Genomic DNA, 22,448 nt, shown 5'->3' with positions numbered 1-22,448 from the left:
TGGGGGGGCTCAGGGGGGCGCTGGGGGTGGCACTCACTTCATTTTGTGAGCCTCGTCACAGCTGGCCTGGACGTGCTGCAGCGCCTGCAGGATCGGGGTCTGGCTGAAAACTGCGGGGAGGGAGGGTGGGGAGGGGTCAGGGAGAGCCCCCAGACCCAAATCAGAGCCCCCAGACCCAAATCCAACCCCCCAGAGCCCAAATCCAACCCCCCAGACCCAAATCCAACCCCCCAGAGCCCCCAGACCCAAATCCAACCCCCCAGACCCAAACCCAACCTCCCAGAGCCCGGCCTGGGGCAGGAGGGGTCAGGGAGAGCCCCCAGACCCAAATCAGAGCCCCCAGACCCAAATCCAACCCCCCAGACCCAAATCCAAACCCCCCAGACCCAAATCCAACCCCCCAGAGCCCAGCCTGGGGCAGGAGGGGTCAGGGAGAGCCCCCAGACCCAAATCCAACCCCTCAGAGCCCAAATCCAACCCCCCAGAGCCCCCAGACCCAAATCCAACCCCCCAGACCCCAAATCCAACCCCCCAGAGCCCCCAGACCCAAATCCAACCCCCCAGAGCCCGGCCTGGGGCAGGAGGGGTCAGGGAGGGGTCAGAGGGGTCAGGGAGAGCCCCCAGACCCAAATCCAACCCCCCAGACCCAAATCCAACCCCCCAGAGCCCCCAGACCCAAATCCAACCCCCCAGACCCAAATCCAACCCCCCAGACCCAAATCCAACTCCCCAGAGCCCCCAGACCCAAATCCAACCCCCCAGAGCCCGGCCTGGGGCAGGAGGGGTCAGGGAGGGGTCAGAGGGGTCAGGGAGAGCCCCCAGACCCAAATCAGAGCCCCCAGAGCCCCCAGACCCAAATCCAACCCCCCAGACCCAAATCCAACCCCCCAGAGCCCCCAGACCCAAACCCAACCCCCCAGAGCCCCCAGACCCAAACCCAACCCCCCAGAGCCCGGCCTGGGGCAGGAGGGGTCAGGGAGAGCCCCCAGACCCAAATCCAACCCCCCAGACCCCAAATCCAACCCCCCAGACCCAAATCCAACCCCCCAGAGCCCCCAGACCCAAATCCACCCCCCCAGACCCAAATCCAACCCCCCAGAGCCCGGCCTGGGGCAAGAGGGGTCTGGGAGAGCCCCCAGACCCAAATCCAACCCCCTGGAGCCTGCCTGGGGCAGGAGGGGTCAGGGAGAGCCCCCAGACCCAAATCCAACCCCCCAGAGCCCCCAGACCCAAATCCAACCCCCCAGAGCCCGGCCTGGGGCAGGAGGGGTCAGGGAGGGGTCAGGGAGAGCCCCCAGACCCCAAATCCAACCCCCCAGAGCCCCCAGACCCAAATCCAACCCCCCAGAGCCCAAATCCAACCCCCCAGAGCCCCCAGACCCAAATCCAACCCCCAGACCCAAATCCAACCCCCCAGAGCCCGGCCTGGGGCAGGAGGGGTCAGGGAGGGGTCAGGGAGAGCCCCCAGACCCAAATCCAACCCCCCAGAGCCCCCAGACCCAAATCCAACCCCCCAGACCCCAAATCCAACCCCCCAGAGCCCCCAGACCCAAATCCAACCCCCCAGAGCCAGGCCTGGGGCAGGAGGGGTCAGGGAGGGTGGGGAGGGGTCAGGGAGAGCCCCCAGACCCAAATCCAACCCCCCAGGGCACCCACAGTTCTGCTTGGTGTTGGTGAGGTTCAGCCTGAGGTTGTCCAGGTGCTCCAGGATCTGCTCCAGGGTCAGCTGGGCCAGTTTGCTGCTGGAGCTGCGCAGGCTGCGGGGAGAGGAGGGAAAATGGGGTGAGGGCTCAGAAAAATGGGGTGAGAGACAAAAAAATGGGGTGAGAACTCAGAAAAATGGGGTGAGAGCCCAAAAAAATGGGGTGAGAGACAAAAAAATGGGGATGAGGGATGCAGCCTGGGCAGGGCAGAACAAAAACCCTTAGGATGGGAATTCTGTGGGAATTCTGTGGGAATTCCTGGAATAGCAGGGCCAGAGTTCCCAGACCTCTGTCTCTTCTGGGACAGGGAGAACAAACACCCCAAATCCTGGGAATTCTCAGGAATGCAGGACACAACCCCACACCTCTGTCTCTTGTAGGGCAGGTGAGAATGAACAAATCAATCCCCAATTCTGGGAATTCCCAGGAATGCAGGACAGCCCCAGACCTCTGTCTGTTCCTGGGCAGGGAGAACAAACACCCAAATTCTGGGAATTCCCAGGAATGAAGGAATCAACCCCAGACCTCTGTCTCTTCTGGGGCAGGTGAGAATGAACAAATCAATCCCCAATTCCCAGAATCAGAATTCCCAGAGCCCAGGACTCCCAGACCTCTGAGTACAAACACCCAAACTCTGGGAATTCCCAGGAATGCAGGAATGAACCCCAGACCTCTGAGAAAAAACAACACCCCAAATCCTGGGAATTCCTGGAAATGAAGGACACAACCCCACACCTCTGTCTCTTGCAGGGCAGGGAGAACAAACACCCAAACCCTGGGAATTCCTGGAAATGAAGGAATCAACCCCAGACCTCTGTTTCTTGTGGGGCAGGGGAGAATGAACACCTCAATCCCCAATTCCCAAAATCAGAATTCCCAGAGCCCAGGAGCCCCACACCTCTGAGAAAAAACAACACCCCAAATTCTGGGAATTCCCAGGAATGAAAGACACAGTCCCAGACCTCTGGAATTTTTGGAGCAGGGAGAACAAACACCCAAATCCTGGGAATTCCAAGGAATGCAGGACACCCAGACCTCTGAGAACAAACACCACAGTTCTGGGAATTCCCAGGAATGCAGGAATCACCCCCAGACCTCTGTCTCTTCCTGGGCAGGTGAGAATGAACACCCCAAACCCTGGGAATCCCCAAAGCCCAGGACTCTTAGACCTCTGAGAAAAAACACCACAGTTCTGGGAATTCCTGGGAATGAAGGAATCAACCCCAGACCTCTGAGAACAAACACCCAAATTGTGGGAATTCCTGGAAATGCAGGAATCACCCCCAGACCTCTGTCTCTTGTGGGGCAGGTGAGAATGAACACCTCAATCCCCAATTCTGGGAATTCCCAGGAATGCAGGACAGCCCCAGACCTCTGTCTGTTCCTGGGCAGGGAGAACAAACACCCCAAATTCTGGGAATTCCTGGAAATGAAGGAATCCCCCACCACCTCTGTCTCTTCTGGGGCAGGTGAGAATGAACACCCCAATCCCCAATTCCCAGAATCAGAATTCCCAGAGCCCAGGACTCCCAGACCTCTGAGAAAAAACAACACCCCAAATCCTGGGAATTCCCAGAGCCCAGGACAGCGCCAGACCTCTGAGAACAAACATCTCAAATTCTGGGAATCCCCAGGAATGCAGGACACCCCCACACCTCTGAGAACAAACACCCAAATTCTGGAATTCCTGGAAATGCAGGAATCAACCCCAGACCTCTGTCTCTTTTGGGGCAGGTGAGAATGAACACCCCAATCCCCAATTCCCAGAATCAGAATTCCCAGAGCCCAGGAGCCCCACACCTCTGAGAAAAAACAACACCCCAAATTCTGGGAATTCCCAGAGCCCAGGACAGTCCCAGACCTCTGAGAACAAACACCCAAATTCTGGGAATTCCTGGAAATGCAGGAATCACCCCCACACCTCTGTCTCTTGTAGGGCAGGTGAGAATGAACACCTCAATTCCCAATTCCCAGAATCAGAATCCCCAGGAATGGAGGAATCAACCCCAGACCTCTGAGAACAAACACCCAAATCCTGGGAATTCCTGGAAATGAAGGAATCAACCCCAGACCTCTGTCTCTTGTGGGGCAGGTGAGAATGAACACCTCAATCCCCAATTCCCAAAATCAGAATTCCCAGAGCCCAGGACAGTCCCAGACCTCTGAGAACAAACACCCAAATTCTGGGAATTCCTGGAAATGCAGGAATCACCCCCAGACCTCTGTCTCTTGTGGGGCAGGGAGAACAAACACCCCAAATCTCCAGTTCCCATAATCAGAATTCCCAGAGCCCAGGACTCCCAGACCTCTGAGAACAAACACCCAACTCCTCAGAGTGGAATTCCCAGGAATCAGAATTCCCAGAGCCCAGGACACCCCCACACCTCTGTCTCTTTCGGGACAGGAAGAACAAACACCCAAATTCTGGAAATCCCCAAAGCCCAGGACTCTCAGACCTCTGAGAACAAACACCACAGTTCTGGGAATTCCTGGAAATGCAGGAATCACCCCCACACCTCTGAGAAAAAACAACACCCCAAATCCTGGCAATCCCCAGGAATGCAGGAATCACCCCCACACCTCTGTCTCTTCCTGGGCAGGGAGAACAAACACCCCAAATCCTGGGAATTCCCAGGAATGAAGGACACAACCCCACACCTCTGTCTCTTGTAGGGCAGGTGAGAATGAACAAATCAATCCCCAATTCTGGGAATTCCCTGGAATGCAGGACAGCCCCAGACCTCTGTCTCTTCCTGGGCAGGGAGAACGAACACCCAAATTCTGGGAATTCCCAGGAATGAAGGAATCAACCCCAGACCTCTGTCTCTTCTGGGGCAGGTGAGAATGAACAAATCAATCCCCAATTCCCAGAATCAGAATTCCCAGAGCCCAGGACTCCCAGACCTCTGAGTACAAACACCCCAAATCCTGGGAATTCCCAGGAATGCAGGACAGCCCCAGACCTCTGAGTACAAACACCCCAAATCCTGGGAATTCCCAGGAATGCAGGACAGCCCCAGACCTCTGAGAACAAACACCCCAAATCCTGGCAATCCCAGGAATGCAGGACACCCCCCACCTCTGTCTCTTCCTGGGCAGGTGAGAATGAACACCCCAAACCCTGGCAATCCCCAGGAATGCAGGACACCCCCACCTCTGTCTCTTCCTGGGCAGGCAGAACAAACACCACCCCAAATCCTGGCAATCCCCAGAGCCCAGGAATCACCCCCCACCTCTGTCTCTTGCGGGGCAGGCTGTTGTTTTTGATCAGCAGCGCCTTGATGTGCTCCCCCAGCAGGTCGTCGTGCCGCAGCCCCCAGTGGCGCAGGATGCTGGTGGTGAACTGGTCCTCGGGGTGGCACGGCCGGCTCAGCACCATCTTCACCATCTCCTCGCTGGGCCTGGGCCAGGGGGACACAGAGGGGTTGGGGACAGGGGGGAGAGCCCTGGGGTGTCCTCAGAGCCCCCTGGGGTGTGCTCAGAGCCCCTCGGGGTGGCACGGCCGGCTCAGCACCATCTTCACCATCTCCTCGCTGGGCCTGGGCCAGAGGGGACACAGAGGGATGGGGACAGGGGGGAGAGCCCTGGGGTGTCCTCAGAGACACCTGGGGTGTCCCCAGAGAGCCCTGGGGTGTCCTCAGAGAGCCCTGGGGTGTGCTCAGAGCCCTGGGGTGTCCTCAGAGCCCCCTGGGGTGTCCCCAAACCCGGGGTGTCCTCAGAGCCCCCTGGGGTGTCCCCAAATCTGGGGTGTCCCCAGAGAGCCCCGGGGTGTCCTCAGAGACCCCTGGGATGTCCCCAAATCTGGGATGTCCTCAGAGCCCTCTGGGGTGTCCTCAGAGCCCCCTGGGGTGTCCCCAAACCCGGGGTGTCCTCAGAGAGCCCTGGGGTGTCCTCAGATCCGGGGTGTCCCCAAATCCCCCCAAATCTGGGATGGCCCCAAACCCGGGGTGTCCTCAGAGCCCCCTGGGGTGTCCCCAAATCCGGGTCCCTCCAAATCCGGGGTGTCCCCAAATCCGGGGTGTCCCCAAATCCGGGGTGTCCCCAAATCCGGGGTGTCCCCAAATTCCCCCAAATCCGGGGTTCCAGGCACTGCCCGGGGTCCCAGCACATCCCAAATTCTGTGGGGACAGTCCCCAAACCCCAAGGGGACAGTCCCCAAACCCCCAGCACATCCCCAAGCCCATGGGACAGTCCCCAAACCCCCAGCATGTCCCCAAACCCATGGGGACAATCCCTGGTGGCCCCACAGAGACTTCTGGTGGCCCCCACACTGTGCCAGAGCCCCCTGGCACCCCTCAGTGTCCCCTGGCACCCCTCAGTGTCCCCTGGAACCCATCAGTGTCCCCCAGATCCTGTGGGGACAGTCCCAGCCCCCTTGGGGACAGTCCCAGCCCCTTGGGGACAGTCCCAGCCCCACAGGACAGTCCCAGCCCCCTTGGGGACAGTCCCAGTCCCTTGGGGACAGTCCCAGCCCCCTTGGGGACAGTCCCCAGCCCCCTTGGGGACAGTCCCCAGCCCCACAGGACAGTCCCAGCCCCTTGGGGACAGTCCCAGCCCCATGGGGACAGTCCCAGCCCCCTTGGGGACAGTCCCAGCCCCTTGGGGACAGTCCCAGCCCCCTTGGGGACAGTCCCAGCCCCCATGGGGACAGTCCCAGCCCCTTGGGGACAGTCCCAGCCCCTTGGGCACAGTCCCAGCCCCTTGGGGACAGTCCCCAGCCACACTCACTTCTCCCTGCGCAGCTGCAGCAGGAGGCAGGACAGGGCCTCGGGGTGCTCTGAAATGGGGACGAGAGGCTGAGCTGGGGGCACCAGGATGTCCCCAGAGTGTCCCCAAGAGTGTCCCCCCCATCCAGGAATGTCCCCAGAATGTCCCCAGGAGTGTCCCCCACCAGGATGTCCCCAGAGTGTCCCCAGGAATGTTTCCTGTCCTCCATCCCTGTCCCCAGGAATGTCCCCCCAGAATGTCCCCAGGACTGTCCCCAGGACTGTCCCCCTCATAAATGTCCCCAGGAATGTCCCCAGGATTGTCCCCAGCAGTGTTCCACCAGGAATGTCCCCCCCAGGACTGTCCCACCCAGGAGTGTCCCCTGTCCCTGCCCCCAGGAGTGTCCCCAGGAGTGTCCCCCCTCCCCTGTCCTGTCCCCAGCCTGTCCCCCTGTCCCTGTCCCCAGGAGTGTCCCTTATCCCCAGGAGTGTCCCACCCCAGGAATGTCCCCTGTCCCTGTCCCCAGGGGTGTCCCCTGTCCCCTGTCCCCTGTCCCTGTCCCCTGTCCCCAGGGGTGTCCCCAGGAGTGTCCCCTGTCCCCAGAGGTGTCCCCAGGGGTGTCCCCTGTCCCCAGGGTGTCCCCTGTCCCCTGTCCCTCTCACCCTTGTACTTGAGGTGCTGCAGGATGGGGATGATGGTCTCCAGGGGGATGTTGTGTGCCCTGTCCCTGTCCCTGTCCCCTGTCCCCAGAGGTGTCCCTGTCCCCAGGGGTGTCCCTGTCCCCAGAGGTGTCCCCTGTCCCCTCACCCTTGTACTTGAGGTGCTGCAGGATGGGGATGATGGTCTCCAGGGGGATGTTGTGTGCCCTGTCCCTGTCCCCTGTCCCTGTCCCTGTCCCCAGGGCTGTCCCCTGTCCCCAGGGGTGTCCCTGTCCCCAGAGGTGTCCCCTGTCCCCTCACCCTTGTACTTGAGGTGCTGCAGGATGGGGATGATGGTCTCCAGGGGGATGTTGTGTGCCAGGAACAGCTGCCACGTGCAGTACTGCTCAAAGGTCTCCCAGTCCAGGCTCTGAACTGCAGCAGGGACAGGGACAGGGACATGGGGACAGGGGACAGGGACAGGGGGACAGGGACAGGGACAGGGACAGGGACAGGGACAGGGACAGGGACAGGGGACAGGGACAGGGACAGGGACAGAGGGGATGGGACAGGACAGGGACAGGGGACAGGGACAGGGACAGGGTCAGGGACAGGGATGGGACAGGACAGGGACAGGGGATAGGGGACAGGGACATGGGGACAGGGACAGGGACAGCACAGAGGGGACAGGGACAGGGACAGGGACAGGGACAGGGGACAGGGACAGGGGACAGGGACAGGGGATAGGGACAGGGGACAGGGACAGGGGACAGGGACAGAGGGACAGGGGACAGAGACAGGGGACAGGGGACAGGGACAGGGACAGGGACAGGGACAGGGACAGGGGACAGGGGTAATAGGGACAGGGATGGGACAGGGACAGGGACAGCACAGAGGGGACAGGGACAGGGTCAGGGACAGGGACAGCACAGAGGGGACAGGGACAGGGACAGGGACAGGGGACAGGGACAGGGACAGGGGACAGAGGGGACACAGGGGATAACAGGGACAGAGGGGACAGGAACAGGGACAGGGGACAGAGGGACAGAGGGGATGGAAAACAGGGACAGAGGGGACAGAGGGACAGAGGGGACAGGGGACACAGGGGACAGAGGGACAGGGGACAGATATTGGGGACAATGGGGATACCAAGAGGGAGCAGGGGGACAAAAAGGACAACAGGGACAAGGGGAATGATGGGAACAAGAGTAACAGGGTCAGTGGGGACAGTGGGATGGACAATGGGAACCATGGGGACAATGGGATGGACAAACGGGGACAGTGGGGACAATGAGGACAACGGGATGGACAATGGGGACCATGGGGACAATGGGGACAAGATGGACAATGGGGACAATGGGATGGACAGTGGGGACAATGGGGACAATGGGATGGGTAACAGGGTCAATGGGGACAATGGGATGGACAATGGGGACAATGGGGTGACAGGGACATCAGTCTCAGCCCCTCCCCAGAGCTGGGGACCCCCAGAGCTGCCCGGGGTGTCCCCAGCCCTCAGGGATTGGGGACAGAGCCCTGGGATGGGCAGTGGGGACAGAGCTAACGAGGCTCCCTAATTAGAGGCTCCCCAATTAATTAGGGGGTTATGGCGCTGCTGCCCAGGCTCAGAGGAGCAGGATTTGTTTGGGATTTGTTTGGGATTTGTTTGGGATTTGTTTGGGATTTGCTCAGGATTTGTTTGGGATTTGTTTGGGATTTGTTTGGGATTTGTTTGGGATTTGCTCAGGGTTTGTTTGGGATTTGCTCAGGATTTTCTCAGGGACACCACAGGACCCCACAGAGGGGCTGGGCCGGGCACGTTTGGGGATTTTCCCTGCCTGGAACCTCCCAGTGCAGCCCTGGGAGCTGGGGATAAATCCCAAAAATCCCCCAAAATCCCCAAAAATCCCCCAAAATCCCCCTCGGGGAGTGACCCTGTGATGGCTGCAGGAAATTCAGGGACACCTTGGGCAGTTCCCCAGGGACACCTTGGGGCAGCTGCAGGGATCCCCCTGGGCACGGCGGGAAAGGGACAAACCTGGGGTGGGGTAGGACTTGGGGCAGGGTTTGGGGCAGGGTTTAGGGCAGGATTGGGGCAGGATTAGGGCAGGATTTGGGGCAGGGTTTGGGGCAGGATTGGGGCAGGATTGGGGCAGGGTTTGGGGCAGAATCTGGTGCAGGATTTGGTGCAGGGTTTGGGACAGTATTTAGGGCAGGATCTGGGGCAAGATTTGGGGCAGGGTCTGGGACAGGTTTTAGGGCAGGGTTTGGGGCAGGATTGGGGCAGGATTTAGGGCAGGGTTTAGGGCAGGGTCTGGGGCAGGTTTGGGGCAGAGTCTGGGGCAGGATCTGGTGTAGGGTTTAGGGCAGGATTTGGGGTGGGATTTGGGGCAGGACCTGGGACAGGTTTTAGGGCAGGGTTTGGGGCAGGATTGGGGCAGGGTTTGGGGCAGGGTTTGGGGCAGAATCAGGTGCAGGATTTAGGGCAGGATCTGGTGCAGGGTTTAGGGCAGGGTTTGGGGCAGGATCTGAGCAGGTTTAGGGCAGGATTTAGGCCAGGACTTGGGGCAGGGTTTAGGGCAGGGTTTGGGGCAGGGTTTGGGGCTGGATTGGGGTAGGACTTAGGCCAGGATTTAGGGCAGGGTTTGGGACAGGATCTGAACAGGTTTGGGGCAGGATCTGATGCAGGGTTTGGGACAGGGTTTGGGGCAGGGTTTGGGGCAGAACTTGGGGCAGGATTGGGGCAGGATTTAGGGCAGGGTTTGGGGCAGGATCTGAGAAGGTTTGGGGCAGGGTGTGGGGCAGGATCTGGTGTAGGGTTTAGGGCAGGATTTGGGGTGGGATTTGGGGCAGGACCTGGGACAGGTTTTAGGGCAAGATCTGGGACAGTATTTGGGGCTGGATCTGGTGCAGGATTTGGGGCAAGACTTGGGGCAGGATTTGGGGCAGGGTTTGGGAGAAGATCTGAACAGGTTTGGGGCAGGATCTGATGCAGGGTTTGGGGTGGGATTTAGGCCAGGGTTTGGGGTAGGGTCTGGGGCAGGATCTGGGGTAGGACTTAGGGCAGTATCTGGTGCAGGATCTGGGACAGTATTTAGGGCAGGATCTGGGGCAAGATTTGAGGCAGGGTTTGGGGCAGGATCTGTAGCAGGATTTGGGACAGGGTTTGGGGCAGGGTTTGGGACAGGATCTGGGGCAGAATGAGGTGCAGGATTTAGGGCAGGATCTGGTGCAGGGTTTGGGGCAGGACTTGGGGCAGGTTTTGGGACAGGATCTGAACAGGTTTGGGCCAGGATCTGGTGCAGGGTTTGGGGTGGGATTTAGGCCAGGATTTGGGGCAGGACTTGGGGCAGAACTTGGGGTAGGGTTTGGGACAGGATTTAGGGCAGGGTTTGGGACAGGATTTGGGGCAGGATCTGGTGCAGGACTTGGTGCAGGATTTAGGGCAGGATCTGAGCAGGTTTGGGGCAGGATCTGGGGTAGGATTTAGGGCAGGACCTGTAGCAGGGTTTGGGGCAGGATTTGGGGCAGGGTCTGGGGCAGGATCTGGTGTAGGATTTAGGGCAGGGTTTGGGGTGGGATTTGGGGCAGGACCTGGGACAGGTTTTAGGGCAGGGTTTGGGGCAGGATCTGAACAGGCTTGGGGCAGGATCTGGGGTAGGGCTTGGGGCAGGATTTGGGCAGGATTTAGGGCAGGATCTGTAGCAGAGTTCGGGGCAGGATCTGGTGCAGGATCTGAGCAGGTTTGGGGCAGGGTTTGGGGCAGGATTTAAGGCAGGATTTAGGGCAGGATCTGGTGCAGGGTTTGGGATCTCTCACTGCCAGGAACTGCACTCACTGAGGATGTTGAGCACGGAATCCTTGCGGAACATGACGAGGTTTCCCATCATGACGTGGCACACGAGCTCCTGCAGCTGGGGGGGGGCACAGGGAGGGCTCAGGGGGGCTCTGGGGGGGAATCCCAGCTGGGATCCAGCAGGAAAAGCTCCAGGAGCAGCCCTGGGATCCCACACAGAGCCCACTCTGTCCTCATCCTGCTCCTCATCCCGGGGGATCCAGCAGGGAAGGACCTGGAGAGCCCCAACCCTTTGGATTTGGGAGAATCCCACCTCCAACCCTTTGGATTTTGGACAATCCCACCCTCAACCCTTTGGATTTTGGAGAATCCCACCTGAAACCCTTTGGATTTTGGAGAATTCCACCTCCAACCCTTTGGATTTGGGAGAATTCCACCTCCAACCCCTTGGATTTGGGAGAATCCCACCTCCAACCCTTTGGATTTTGGACAATCCCACCTCCAACCCTTTGGATTTTGGGAGAATCCCACCTCCAACCCTTTGGATTTGGGAGAATCCCACCTTCAACCCTTTGGATTTTGGGAGAATCCCACCTCCAACCCTTTGGATTTTGGAGAATCCCACCCCCAACCCCTTGGATTTTGGGAGCCAGGAGTCACCAATCTTTTGGATTTGGGACAATCCCACCTCCAACCCTTTGGATTTTGGACAATCCCACCTCCAACCCTTTGGATTTTGGGACAATCCCACTTCCAACCCTTTGGATTTGGGAGAATCCCACCCCCAACCCTTTGGATTTTGGACAATCCCACCTCCAACCCTTTGGAATTTGGAGAATCCCACCTGAAACCCTTTGGATTTGGGACAATCCCACCCCCAACCCTTTGGATTTTGGACAATCCCACCTCCAACCCTTTGGAATTTGGAGAATCCCACCTGAAACCCTTTGGATTTTGGGACAATCCCACCCCCAACCCTTTGGATTTGGGAGAATCCCACCCCCAACCCTTTGGATTTTGGACAATCCCACCTCCAACCCTTTGGATTTGGGAGAATCCCACCTCCAACACTTTGGATTTTGGGAGAATCCCACTCCTAACCCTTTGGATTTTGGAGAATCCCACCTCCAACCCTTTGGATTTGGGAGAATCCCACTCCTAACCCTTTGGATTTTGGAGAATCCCACCTCCAACCCCTTGGATTTTGGGAGAATCCCACCTCCAACCCCTTGGATTTTGGACAATCCCACCTCCAACCCTTTGGATTTGGGAGAATCCCACCTCCAACACTTTGGATTTTGGGCCAGGAGCCACCAACCCTTTGGGAAAGGGAAGGAAAAGGGAAAGGGGAAAAGGGAAAAGGGAAAAGGGAAGAGAAGGGAAAGGGAAGGGAAGGGAAGGGAAGGGAAGGGAAGGGAAGGGAAGGGAAGGGAAGGGAAGGGAAGGGAAGGGAAGGGAAGGGAAGGGAAGGGAAGGGAAGGGAAGGGAAGGGAAGGGAAGGGAAGGGAAGGGAAGGGAAGGGAAGGGAAGGGGAGGGAAGGGAATTCCCAGCCAGGAATCCCCTCCCATCCCCAATCCACACCTGGAAGGAGTCGATGACAGCCACGATCATGTTGAGCAGCTCCCCGCTCCGCAGGGTCTCGTCTGGGAACTGGGAATGCACAGAGCCCAGCAGGGTCAGGGGGGGTTCCCAAAAATCCCTGATCCCAATGGGAAAGCTCTGACAGTGCCCAGAATTCCCGGAATTCCTGGTTTGCTTTCCCTGTTCTCCCTCTGCTCCTGACTCTACTCCCTGCTCCAGGGCCTCGGGAGAGCAGGGAAACACCAAAACCACAAAAAACAAAATCCACAAAAAGCACAAAAAACAAAACCCACAAAAACACCAAAACCACAAAATCCACGAAAAACAAAATCCACAAAAACACCAAAACCACAAAAAACAAAATCCACAGAAAGCACAAAACCCAAAATCTACAAAAATCACAAAAAGCACAAAATCCACAAAATCCACAGAATCCACAAAATCCACAGAATCCACAAAATTCACAAAAAACACCAAACCCACAAAATCCATCCCAGCTGGAGCTGAGGAAGGGCTGGGAATGGCAGCAGCTCCAGGGGAGCGGGAAGGGCCAAGGGATGGAGCCTGGGATTTGGGGTCAGGATGGGACACACCTGGGACAGGCCCTGGGACACACCTGGCACTCAGGAACACACCTGGGATGGGCCCTGGGGCACACCTGGGACAGGCTCAGGTCACACCTGGCACTCAGGGACACACCTGGGATGGGCTCAGGACACACCTGGCACTCAGGGACACACCTGGGATGGGCTCAGGACACACCTGGGACAGGTTCAGGGACACATCTGGCACTCAGGGACACACCTGGGACAGGCCCTGGGGCACACCTGTCACTCAGGTCACACCTGTCACTCAGGTCACATCTGGGACAGGTCCTGTGACACACCTGGCACTCAGGACACACCTGGGATGGGTTCAGGTCACACCTGTCACTCAGGACACACCTGGGACAGGCCCTGGGGCACACCTGTCACTCAGGACACACCTGGGACAGGCTCAGGTCACACCTGTCACTCAGGACACACCTGGGACAGGCTCAGGTCACACCTGTCACTCAGGACACACCTGGGACAGGCTCAGGTCACACCTGTCACTCAGGACACACCTGGGACAGGCCCTGGGGCACACCTGTCACTCAGGTCACACCTGGCACTCAGGTCACATCTGGGACAGGTCCTGTGACACACCTGGCACTCAGGTCACATCTGGGACAGGTCCTGTGACACACCTGACACTCAGGTCACACCTGGGATGGATCCTGGGGCACACCTGGCACTCAGCTCACCCCTGTCACTCAGGGACACACCTGTCACTCAGGTCACAGCTGTCACTCAGGGACACACCTGTCACTCAGTCACCCCTGTCACTCAGGGACACACCTGTCACTCAGGTCACACCTGGGACTCAGGGACACACCTGGGATGGGCTCAGGACACACCAGGGACAGGCTCAGGTCACCCCTGTCACTCAGTTCACCCCTGTCACTCAGGTCACCCCTGTCACTCAGTCACCCCTGTCCCTCAGCTCACCCCTGTCACTCAGTCACACCTGTCACTCAGTCACCCCTGTCACTCAGCTCACCCCTGTCACTCAGTCACACCTGTCACTCAGTCACCCCTGTCACTCAGTCACACCTGTCACTCAGTCACCCCTGTCACTCAGCTCACCCCTGTCACTCAGTCACCCCTGTCACTCAGCTCACCCCTGTCACTCAGTCACCCCTGTCACTCACTCACCCCTGTCACTCAGTCACCCCTGTCACTCAGGTCACCCCTGTCACTCACTCACCCCTGTCACTCAGTCACCCCTGTCACTCAGTCACCCCTGTCACTCAGCTCACCCCTGTCACTCAGGACACACCTGTCACTCAGTCACCCCTGTCACTCAGCTCACACCTGTCACTCAGCTCACCCCTGTCACTCAGTCACCCCTGTCACTCAGCTCACCCCTGTCACTCAGTCACCCCTGTCACTCAGCTCACCCCTGTCACTCAGTCACACCTGTCACTCAGTCACCCCTGTCACTCAGTCACACCTGTCACTCAGTCACACCTGTCCCTCAGCTCACCCCTGTCACTCAGTCACCCCTGTCACTCAGGTCACCCCTGTCACTCAGTCACACCTGTCACTCAGCTCACCCCTGTCACTCAGTCACACCTGTCACTCAGGTCACCCCTGTCACTCAGCTCACCCCTGTCACTCAGCTCAGCCCTGTCACTCAGGTCACCCCTGTCACTCAATTCACACCTGTCACTCAGTCACCCCTGTCACTCAGCTCAGCCCTGTCACTCAGCTCACCCCTGTCACTCAGCTCAGCCCTGTCACTCAGCTCACCCCTGTCACTCAGCTCAGCCCTGTCACTCAGTCACCCCTGTCACTCAGTTCAGAGCTGTCACTCAGTCACCCCTGTCACTCAGTTCAGAGCTGTCACTCAGTCACACCTGTCACTCAGTCACACCTGTCACTCAGGTCACAGCTGTCACTCAGGTCACACCTGTCACTCAGGTCACCCCTGTCACTCAGTCACCCCTGTCACTCAGCTCACACCTGTCACTCAGTCACACCTGTCACTCAGTCACACCTGTCACTCAGGTCACACCTGTCACTCAGCTCACACCTGTCACTCAGTCACCCCTGTCACTCAGTCACCCCTGTCACTCAGTCACACCTGTCACTCAGTCACCCCTGTCACTCAGTCACCCCTGTCACTCAGGACACACCTGTCCCTCAGCTCACCCCTGTCACCCCTCCCTGCAGCCCCCCCTGGCCAGGTGAGCTCACCTCGCTGTAGATGGAGGGCGTGAGGAAGCAGAGCAGGCGCACGTCGTCCTCCTGGCACGCCTTCATGTCCATCATCAGGCACGTGTGCAGCTCCCCCAGCTGCGTGGCCTGGGCGAAGGACTCGTACAGCCCCATCCTGCCCAGCGCCGCCTTGCTGGGGACAGACAGCCAGGTGAACACCTGGGGCACACCTGGGACACACCTGGTACACCTGGGGCACACCTGGGGCACACCTGGGGCACACCTGGTACACCTGGCACACAGCCCCATCCTGCCCAGCGCCGCCTTGCTGGGGACAGACAGCCAGGTAAACACCTGGGGCACACCTGGGACACACCTGGGACACACCTGGGGCACACCTGGGACACACCTGGGGCACACCTGACACACCTGGCACACAGCCCCATCCTGCCCAGCGCCGCCTTGCTGGGGACAGACAGCCAGGTAAACACCTGGGACAGCTGGGACACACCTGGGCACACCTGGGGCACACCTGGGGCACACCTGGGGCACACCTGGCACACAGCCCCATCCTGCCCAGCGCCGCCTTGCTGGGGACACAGGGCCAGGTAAACACCTGGGTACACCTGGGGCACACCTGACACACCTGGCACACAGCCCCATCCTGCCCAGCGCCGCCTTGCTGGGGACACAGAGCACCTGGTGTACACCTGGGACAGCTGGGACACACCTGGGGCACACCTGGTACACCTGGGGCACACCTGGCACACAGCCCCATCCTGCCCAGCGCCGCCTTGCTGGGGACACAGGGCCAGGTAAACACCTGGGACACACCTGGGGCACACCTGGGGCACACCTGGGGCACACCTGGTACACCTGGGGCACACCTGGCACACCTGGCACACAGCCCCATCCTGCCCAGCACCGCCTTGCTGGGGACAGACAACCAGGTGAACACCTGGGGCACACCTGGGGCACACCTGGCACACCTGGTACCTGGTACACCTGGGGCACACCTGAGCCACAGCATCACTGGGGACAGGGACAGGCACAGGCAGGGCAGGTCCCAGGTGACAGGGCAGGTCCCAGGTGACAGGCGGGTCCCAGGTGACAGACAGTTCCCAGGTGACAGACAGGTCCCAGGTGACAGGGCAGGTCCCAGGTGACAGGGCAGGTCCCAGGTGACAGGGCAGGTCCCAGGTGACAGGGCGGGTCCCAGGTAAGGGCAGGTCCCAGGTGACAGGGCGGGTCCCAGGTGATGGGCAGTGCCCAGGTGACAGGCAGGTCCCAGGTGACAGGCAGTGCCCAGGTGACAGGGCGGGTCCCAGGTGACAGGGCGGGTCCCAGGTGACAGGCGGGTCCCAGGTAAGGGCAGGTCCCAGGTGACAGGACAGGTCCCAGGTGACAGGACAGGTGCCCAGGTGACAGGACAGGTGCCCAGGTGACAGGTGGGTCCCAGGTGACAGGACAGGTGCCCAGGTGACAGGTGGGTCCCAGGTGACAGGACAGGTCCCAGGTGACAGGACAGGTGCCCAGGTGACAGGTGGGTCCCAGGTGACAGGGCAGTTCCCAGGTGACAGGGCAGTGCCCAGGTGACAGGACAGTTCCCAGGTAAGGGTGGGTCCCAGGTGACAGGGCAGTTCCCAGGTGTCAGGGCAGGTCCCAGGTGACAGACAGGTCCCAGGTGACAGGTGGGTCCCAGCTGACAGGCAGTTCCCAGGTGTCAGGGCAGGTCCCAGGTGACAGGGCAGTTCCCAGGTGACAGGACAGGTGCCCAGGTGTCAGGGCAGGTCCCAGGTGACAGGGCAGTTCCCAGGTGACAGGACAGTTCCCAGGTGACAGGTGGTGCCCAGGTGACAGGGCGGTTCCCAGGTGACAGGACAGGTCCCAGGTGACAGGGCGGGGCCCAGGTGACAGGCAGTGCCCAGGTGACAGGCAGGTCCCAGGTGACAGGGCAGGTCCCAGGTAAGGGCAGGTCCCAGGTGACAGGACAGTTCCCAGGTGACAGGGCAGTTCCCAGGTGACAGGGCAGGTCCCAGGTGACAGGCAGGTCCCAGGTAAGGGCAGTTCCCAGGTGACAGGGCAGGTCCCAGGTGTCAGGGCGGTGCCCAGGTGACAGGGCAGGTCCCAGGTGACAGGCAGTTCCCAGGTGACAGCCAGGTCCCAGGTGAGGGCAGTGCCCAGGTGACAGGGCGGTGCCCAGGTGACAGGTGGTGCCCAGGTGACAGGGCAGTGCCCAGGTGACAGGGCAGGTCCCAGGTGACAGGACAGGTCCCAGGTGACAGGACAGTTCCCAGTTGAGGGCAGTTCCCAGGTGACGGGGCAGTGCCCAGGTGACAGGCAGGTCCCAGGTGACAGACAGGTCCCAGGTGACAGGCAGGTCCCAGGTGACAGGGCAGGTCCCAGGTAAGGGCGGTGCCCAGGTAAGGGCAGGTCCCAGGTGTCAGGGCAGTTCCCAGGTGACAGGGCGGGTCCCAGGTGACAGGGCAGTTCCCAGGTGACAGACAGGTCCCAGGTGACAGGCAGTTCCCAGGTGACAGGCAGGGCCCAGGTGACAGGTGGTGGGCAGTTCCCAGGTGACAGACAGGTCCCAGGTGACAGGACAGGTCCCAGGTGACAGCCAGGTCCCAGGTGACAGGGCAGGTCCCAGGTGACAGGGCAGTTCCCAGGTGTCAGGGCAGGTCCCAGGTGACAGGGCAGTGCCCAGGTGACAGGTGGTGCCCAGGTGACAGGGCAGTTCCCAGGTGACAGGGCAGTTCCCAGGTGACAGACAGTTCCCAGGTGACAGGACAGGTGCCCAGGTGTCAGGACAGGTCCCAGGTGAGGGCGGGGCTCTCACCTGGCCCGCAGGTAGTAGAGCAGGTGATATCCGATCTTGGGCTGCTTCTGGTAGAGCTCGGACAGCAGGTCCAGCAGCAGCGAGAAGCCGCTGTTGTCCTCCTGCATCTGGCACAGGTTCCTGCACCGGGAATGGCATCGGGATAACAGCGGGAATGGCACCGGGATAACACGGGAACGGCACCGGGATAACACGGGAATGGCACGGGAATGGCACCAGGATAACACGGGAATGGCACCGGGATAACAACGGGGTAACAGCGGGATAACAGTGGGATAACGGCGGGAATGGCACAGGGAACGGCACGGGAACGGCATGGGAACGGCACCGGGAATGGCACCGGGATAACAGCGGGAATGGCACCATGATAACACGGGAATGGCACGGGAATGGCACCGGGAATGGCACCGGGATGACAGCGGGATAACAGTGGGATAACAGCGGGATAACGGCAGGAATGGCACAGGGAACGGCACGGGAACGGCACGGGAATGGTACCGGGATAACAGTGGGATAACAGTGGGAACAGTACCGGGATAACAGCGGGATGACAGCGGGATAACAGTGGGAATGGCACCGGGACAACAGCGGGATAACGGCGGGAATGGCACAGGGAACGGCACCGGGAATGGCACCAGGATAACAGCGGGAATGGCACTGGGATAACACCAGGATAACAGTGGGATAACGCAGGAATGGCATTGGGAATGGCACTGGGATAACACCAGGAACGGCACGGGAATGGCACCGGGATAACACCAGGAATGGCACAGGAATGGCACTGGGAATGGCACCAGGATAACACTGGGAATGGTACCAGGATAACACCGGGATAACAGCGGGATAAAGTGGGAACGGCACTGGGATAACGCAGGAATGGCACCGGGATAACACTGGGACAACAGTGGGAATGGCACTGGGATAACAGTGCGAATGGCACCAGGAATGGCACTGGGAACAGCACTGGGATAACACCGGGAACAGCACCAGGAATGTCATGGGAACGGCACTGGGGTAACACCGGGAATGGCACCGGGAATGGCACAGGAATGGCACTGGGATAACACTGGGATAACACCAGGAATGGCACCAGGATAACAGCGGGAATGGCACCGGGAATGGCACCAGGAATGGCACAGGAATGGCACTGGGATAACACTGGGGTAACACCAGGATAACAGCGGGAATGGCATCGGGAATGGCACAGGAACAGCACTGGGATAACACCGGGAATGGCACTGGGATAACACTGGGATAACACCGGGAATGGCACTGGGATAACACCGGGAATGGCACGGGAATGTCATGGGAACGGCACCAGGATAACACTGGGATAACAGCGGGAATGGCACGGGAATGTCATGGGAACGGCACCAGGATAACACTGGGATAACACCGGGATAACACTGGGAACAGCACTGGGAATGGCACCGGGAATGACACAACAGAGGGAAGCTGGAATCTCCCGGGGTTTGGGAAGGAGCAGGGGGTGCAGGATGGAATTCCCGAGGGTTGGGAGGGAGCAGGGGGCTCAGGAATTCCCAAGGGTTGAGAGGAGGTTCAGGAATTCCCGAGGATTTGGAACCTACCGGAATATCAGGTACAGCGGCTTCCCCACGGACTCCTCCAGGGACCTGCGGGACAGACGGACACTGAGCGCCGGGATTTCCCAGGAATGGCTCGGGAACAGATCCCTGGGTCCCTCTGCATGTTCAGAATTCCAAGATTTCCCAGGAACAGATCCCTGGGTCCCTCTGGATGTTCAGAATTCCAGGATTTCCCAGGAACAGATCCCTGGGTCCCTCTGGATGTTCAGAACTCTGAGATTTCCCAGGAACAGATCCCTGGGTCCCTCTGGATGTTCAGAATTCCACGATTCCCCAGGAACAGATCCCTGGGTCCCTCTGGATGTTCAGAACTCCAGGATTTCCCAGAACAGACCCCTGGATCCCTCTGGATGTTCAGAATTCCAGGATTTCCCAGGAACAGATCCCTGGACTCCTCTGGGGAGCCAGGACCCCATTCCCAGGAAAAACCCAATCCCAGGAACAGCCCCATTCCCAGGAACAGCCCCAGGAAAAGCCCCAATCCCAGGAACATCCCAATCCCAATAAAAGCCCCATTCCAAGGAACAGCCCCAATCCCAGGAACATCCCAATCCCAGAACAGCCCCCAATCCCAGGAACAGCCCCAGGAACAGCCCCATTCCCAATAAAAGCCCCATTCCCAGGAAAGTCCCAATCCCAGGAAAAGCCCCAATCCAGGAACAGCCCCAATCCCATTCCCAATAAAAGCCCCATTCCCAGAAACAACCCCAGGAACAGCCCCAATCCCAGGAACAGCCCCAATCCCAATAAAATCCCCGTTCCCAATAAAATCCCCGTTCCCAATAAAAGCCCCGTTCCAAGGAACAGCCCCAATCCCAGGAATAGTCCCAATCCCAGGAACACCCCCATTCCCAATAAAAGCCCCAATCCCAGGAACAGCCCCAATCCCAATAAAATCCCCATTCCCAATAAATCCCCGTTCCCAGGAACAGCCCCAATCCCAGGAACAGCCCCAATCCCAATAAAATCCCCGTTCCCAATAAATCCCCGTTCCCAGGCACTCCCGGCGCTCACTCCTCCGTGATCTCCTCGGGCAGCACCTCCCCGCGGAAATGCGCCTTGAACAGCTCCTGCAGGCACGAGGCGAGCACCGAGAGCTGCTCCGAGTCAAAATCCTCCTGCGGGAGAGGGACCAGATCAGGGATCCCAAACAAACATTGACAGGGATCCTAAAACACTGCTGGGATCCCAAACATGGACAGGGATCCTAAAACATGGACAGGGATCCCAAACACTGACAGGGATCCCAAACAGTGACAGGGATCCTAAAACATTGACAGGGATCCTAAATCACTGCTGGGATCCTAAATAACTGCTGGGATCCTAAACACTGCTGGGATCCTAAATCACTGCTGGGATCCCAAACATTGACAGGGATTCCAAACACTGCTGGGATCCTAAATATTGACAGGGATCCTAAACACTGTCAGGGATCTCAAACATTGACAGGGATCCCAAACATTGACAGGGATCCTAAATCACTGCTGGGATCCCAAACATTGCTGGGATCCTAAATCACTGTTGGGATCTCAAACATTGACAGGGATCCCAAATATTGACAGGGATCTCAAACACTGACAGGGATCCTAAAACATGGACAGGGATCCCAAACATTGACAGGGATCTCAAACACTGCTGGGACCCTAAATCACTGCTGGGATCCCAAACATTGACAGGGATCCCCAAACATTGACAGGGATCCCCAAACATTGACAGGGATCCCAAAACACCTACAGGGATCCTAAATCACTGCTGGGATCCTAAATCACTGCTGGGATCCCAAACACTGACGGGGATCCAAAATCACTGCTGGGATCCCAAACAAACACTGACAGGGATCCCAAACATTGACAGGGATCCCAAACATTGACAGGGATCCCAAACATTGACAGGGATCCCAAATATTGACAGGGATCCCAAACACTGCTGGGATCTTAAAACATGGACAGGGATCCCAAACACTGCTGGGATCCCAAACACTGACAGGGATCCCAAACATTGACAGGGATCCCAAACACTGCTGAGATCCTAAAACACTGCTGGGATCCCAAACATTGACAGGGATCCCAAACACTGCTGAGATCCTAAAACACTGCTGGGATCCCAAACATTGACAGGGATCCCAAACACTGACAGGGATCCCAAACATTGACAGGGATCCCAAACATTGACAGGGATCCCAAAGCACTGCATCCTGTCCAGGATGGATCCCAGATCCCATCTGAGATAGATTCCAAATCCCAGTATAGATCCTAGATCCTGGGATGGATCCCAGATACCAAATACTGCCCAGGATGGATCCCAGATCCCACCTGAGATTGTTCCCAAATCCCAGTATGGATCCTAGATCCTGGGATGGATCCCAGATACCAAATACTGCCCAGGATGGATCCCAGATCCCACCTGAGATTGTTCCCAAATCCCAGTATGGATCCTAGATCCTGGGATGGATCCCAGATACCAAATCCCACCCAGGACAGATCCTGGATCACAGATCCAACTCAGGATGGATCCCAGATCCAAAATCCTTCCCTGGATGGATCCCAGATCCCAGATCCCTCCCAGGCCGGATCCCAGATCCCACCCAGGGTAGATCCCAGATACCAAATCCTTCCCAGGACAGATCCGAGATCCCAGGACAGATCCCAGATCCCAGGATGGATCCCAGATCCAGGATGGATCCCAGATCCCCAATCCCTCTCAGGACAGATCCCAGATCCAGGGTGGTTCACAGATCCTAAATCCCTCTCAGGATGGATCCCAGATCCCAGGACAGATCCCAGATCCCAGGATGGATCCCAGATCCAGGGTGGATCCCAGATCCAGAGTGGATCC

The 22,448-nt window shown here is 58.7% G+C and overlaps 1 protein-coding gene across 1 annotated transcript in view; it reads right to left on the bottom strand.

Annotated features, from left to right (window-relative positions):
* The window catches only part of INTS3 (integrator complex subunit 3), a 50,130-nt gene that overhangs the window by 943 nt on the left and 26,739 nt on the right, over window positions 1–22,448 (bottom strand). Inside the window, 11 exon segments of the mRNA XM_033082973.1 lie at window positions 38–110; window positions 1,657–1,757; window positions 4,937–5,104; window positions 6,432–6,480; window positions 7,370–7,483; window positions 10,887–10,962; window positions 12,427–12,495; window positions 15,207–15,360; window positions 18,007–18,126; window positions 19,596–19,640; window positions 20,628–20,731. Of these exon segments, the coding sequence (XP_032938864.1) occupies window positions 38–110; window positions 1,657–1,757; window positions 4,937–5,104; window positions 6,432–6,480; window positions 7,370–7,483; window positions 10,887–10,962; window positions 12,427–12,495; window positions 15,207–15,360; window positions 18,007–18,126; window positions 19,596–19,640; window positions 20,628–20,731 (1,073 nt within the window).

This window comes from Catharus ustulatus, chromosome 30 (genome assembly GCF_009819885.2).
Source record: "Catharus ustulatus isolate bCatUst1 chromosome 30, bCatUst1.pri.v2, whole genome shotgun sequence".
NCBI lineage: Eukaryota > Metazoa > Chordata > Aves > Passeriformes > Turdidae > Catharus > Catharus ustulatus.
This window is presented reverse-complemented; position numbering and strand designations above follow the sequence as displayed.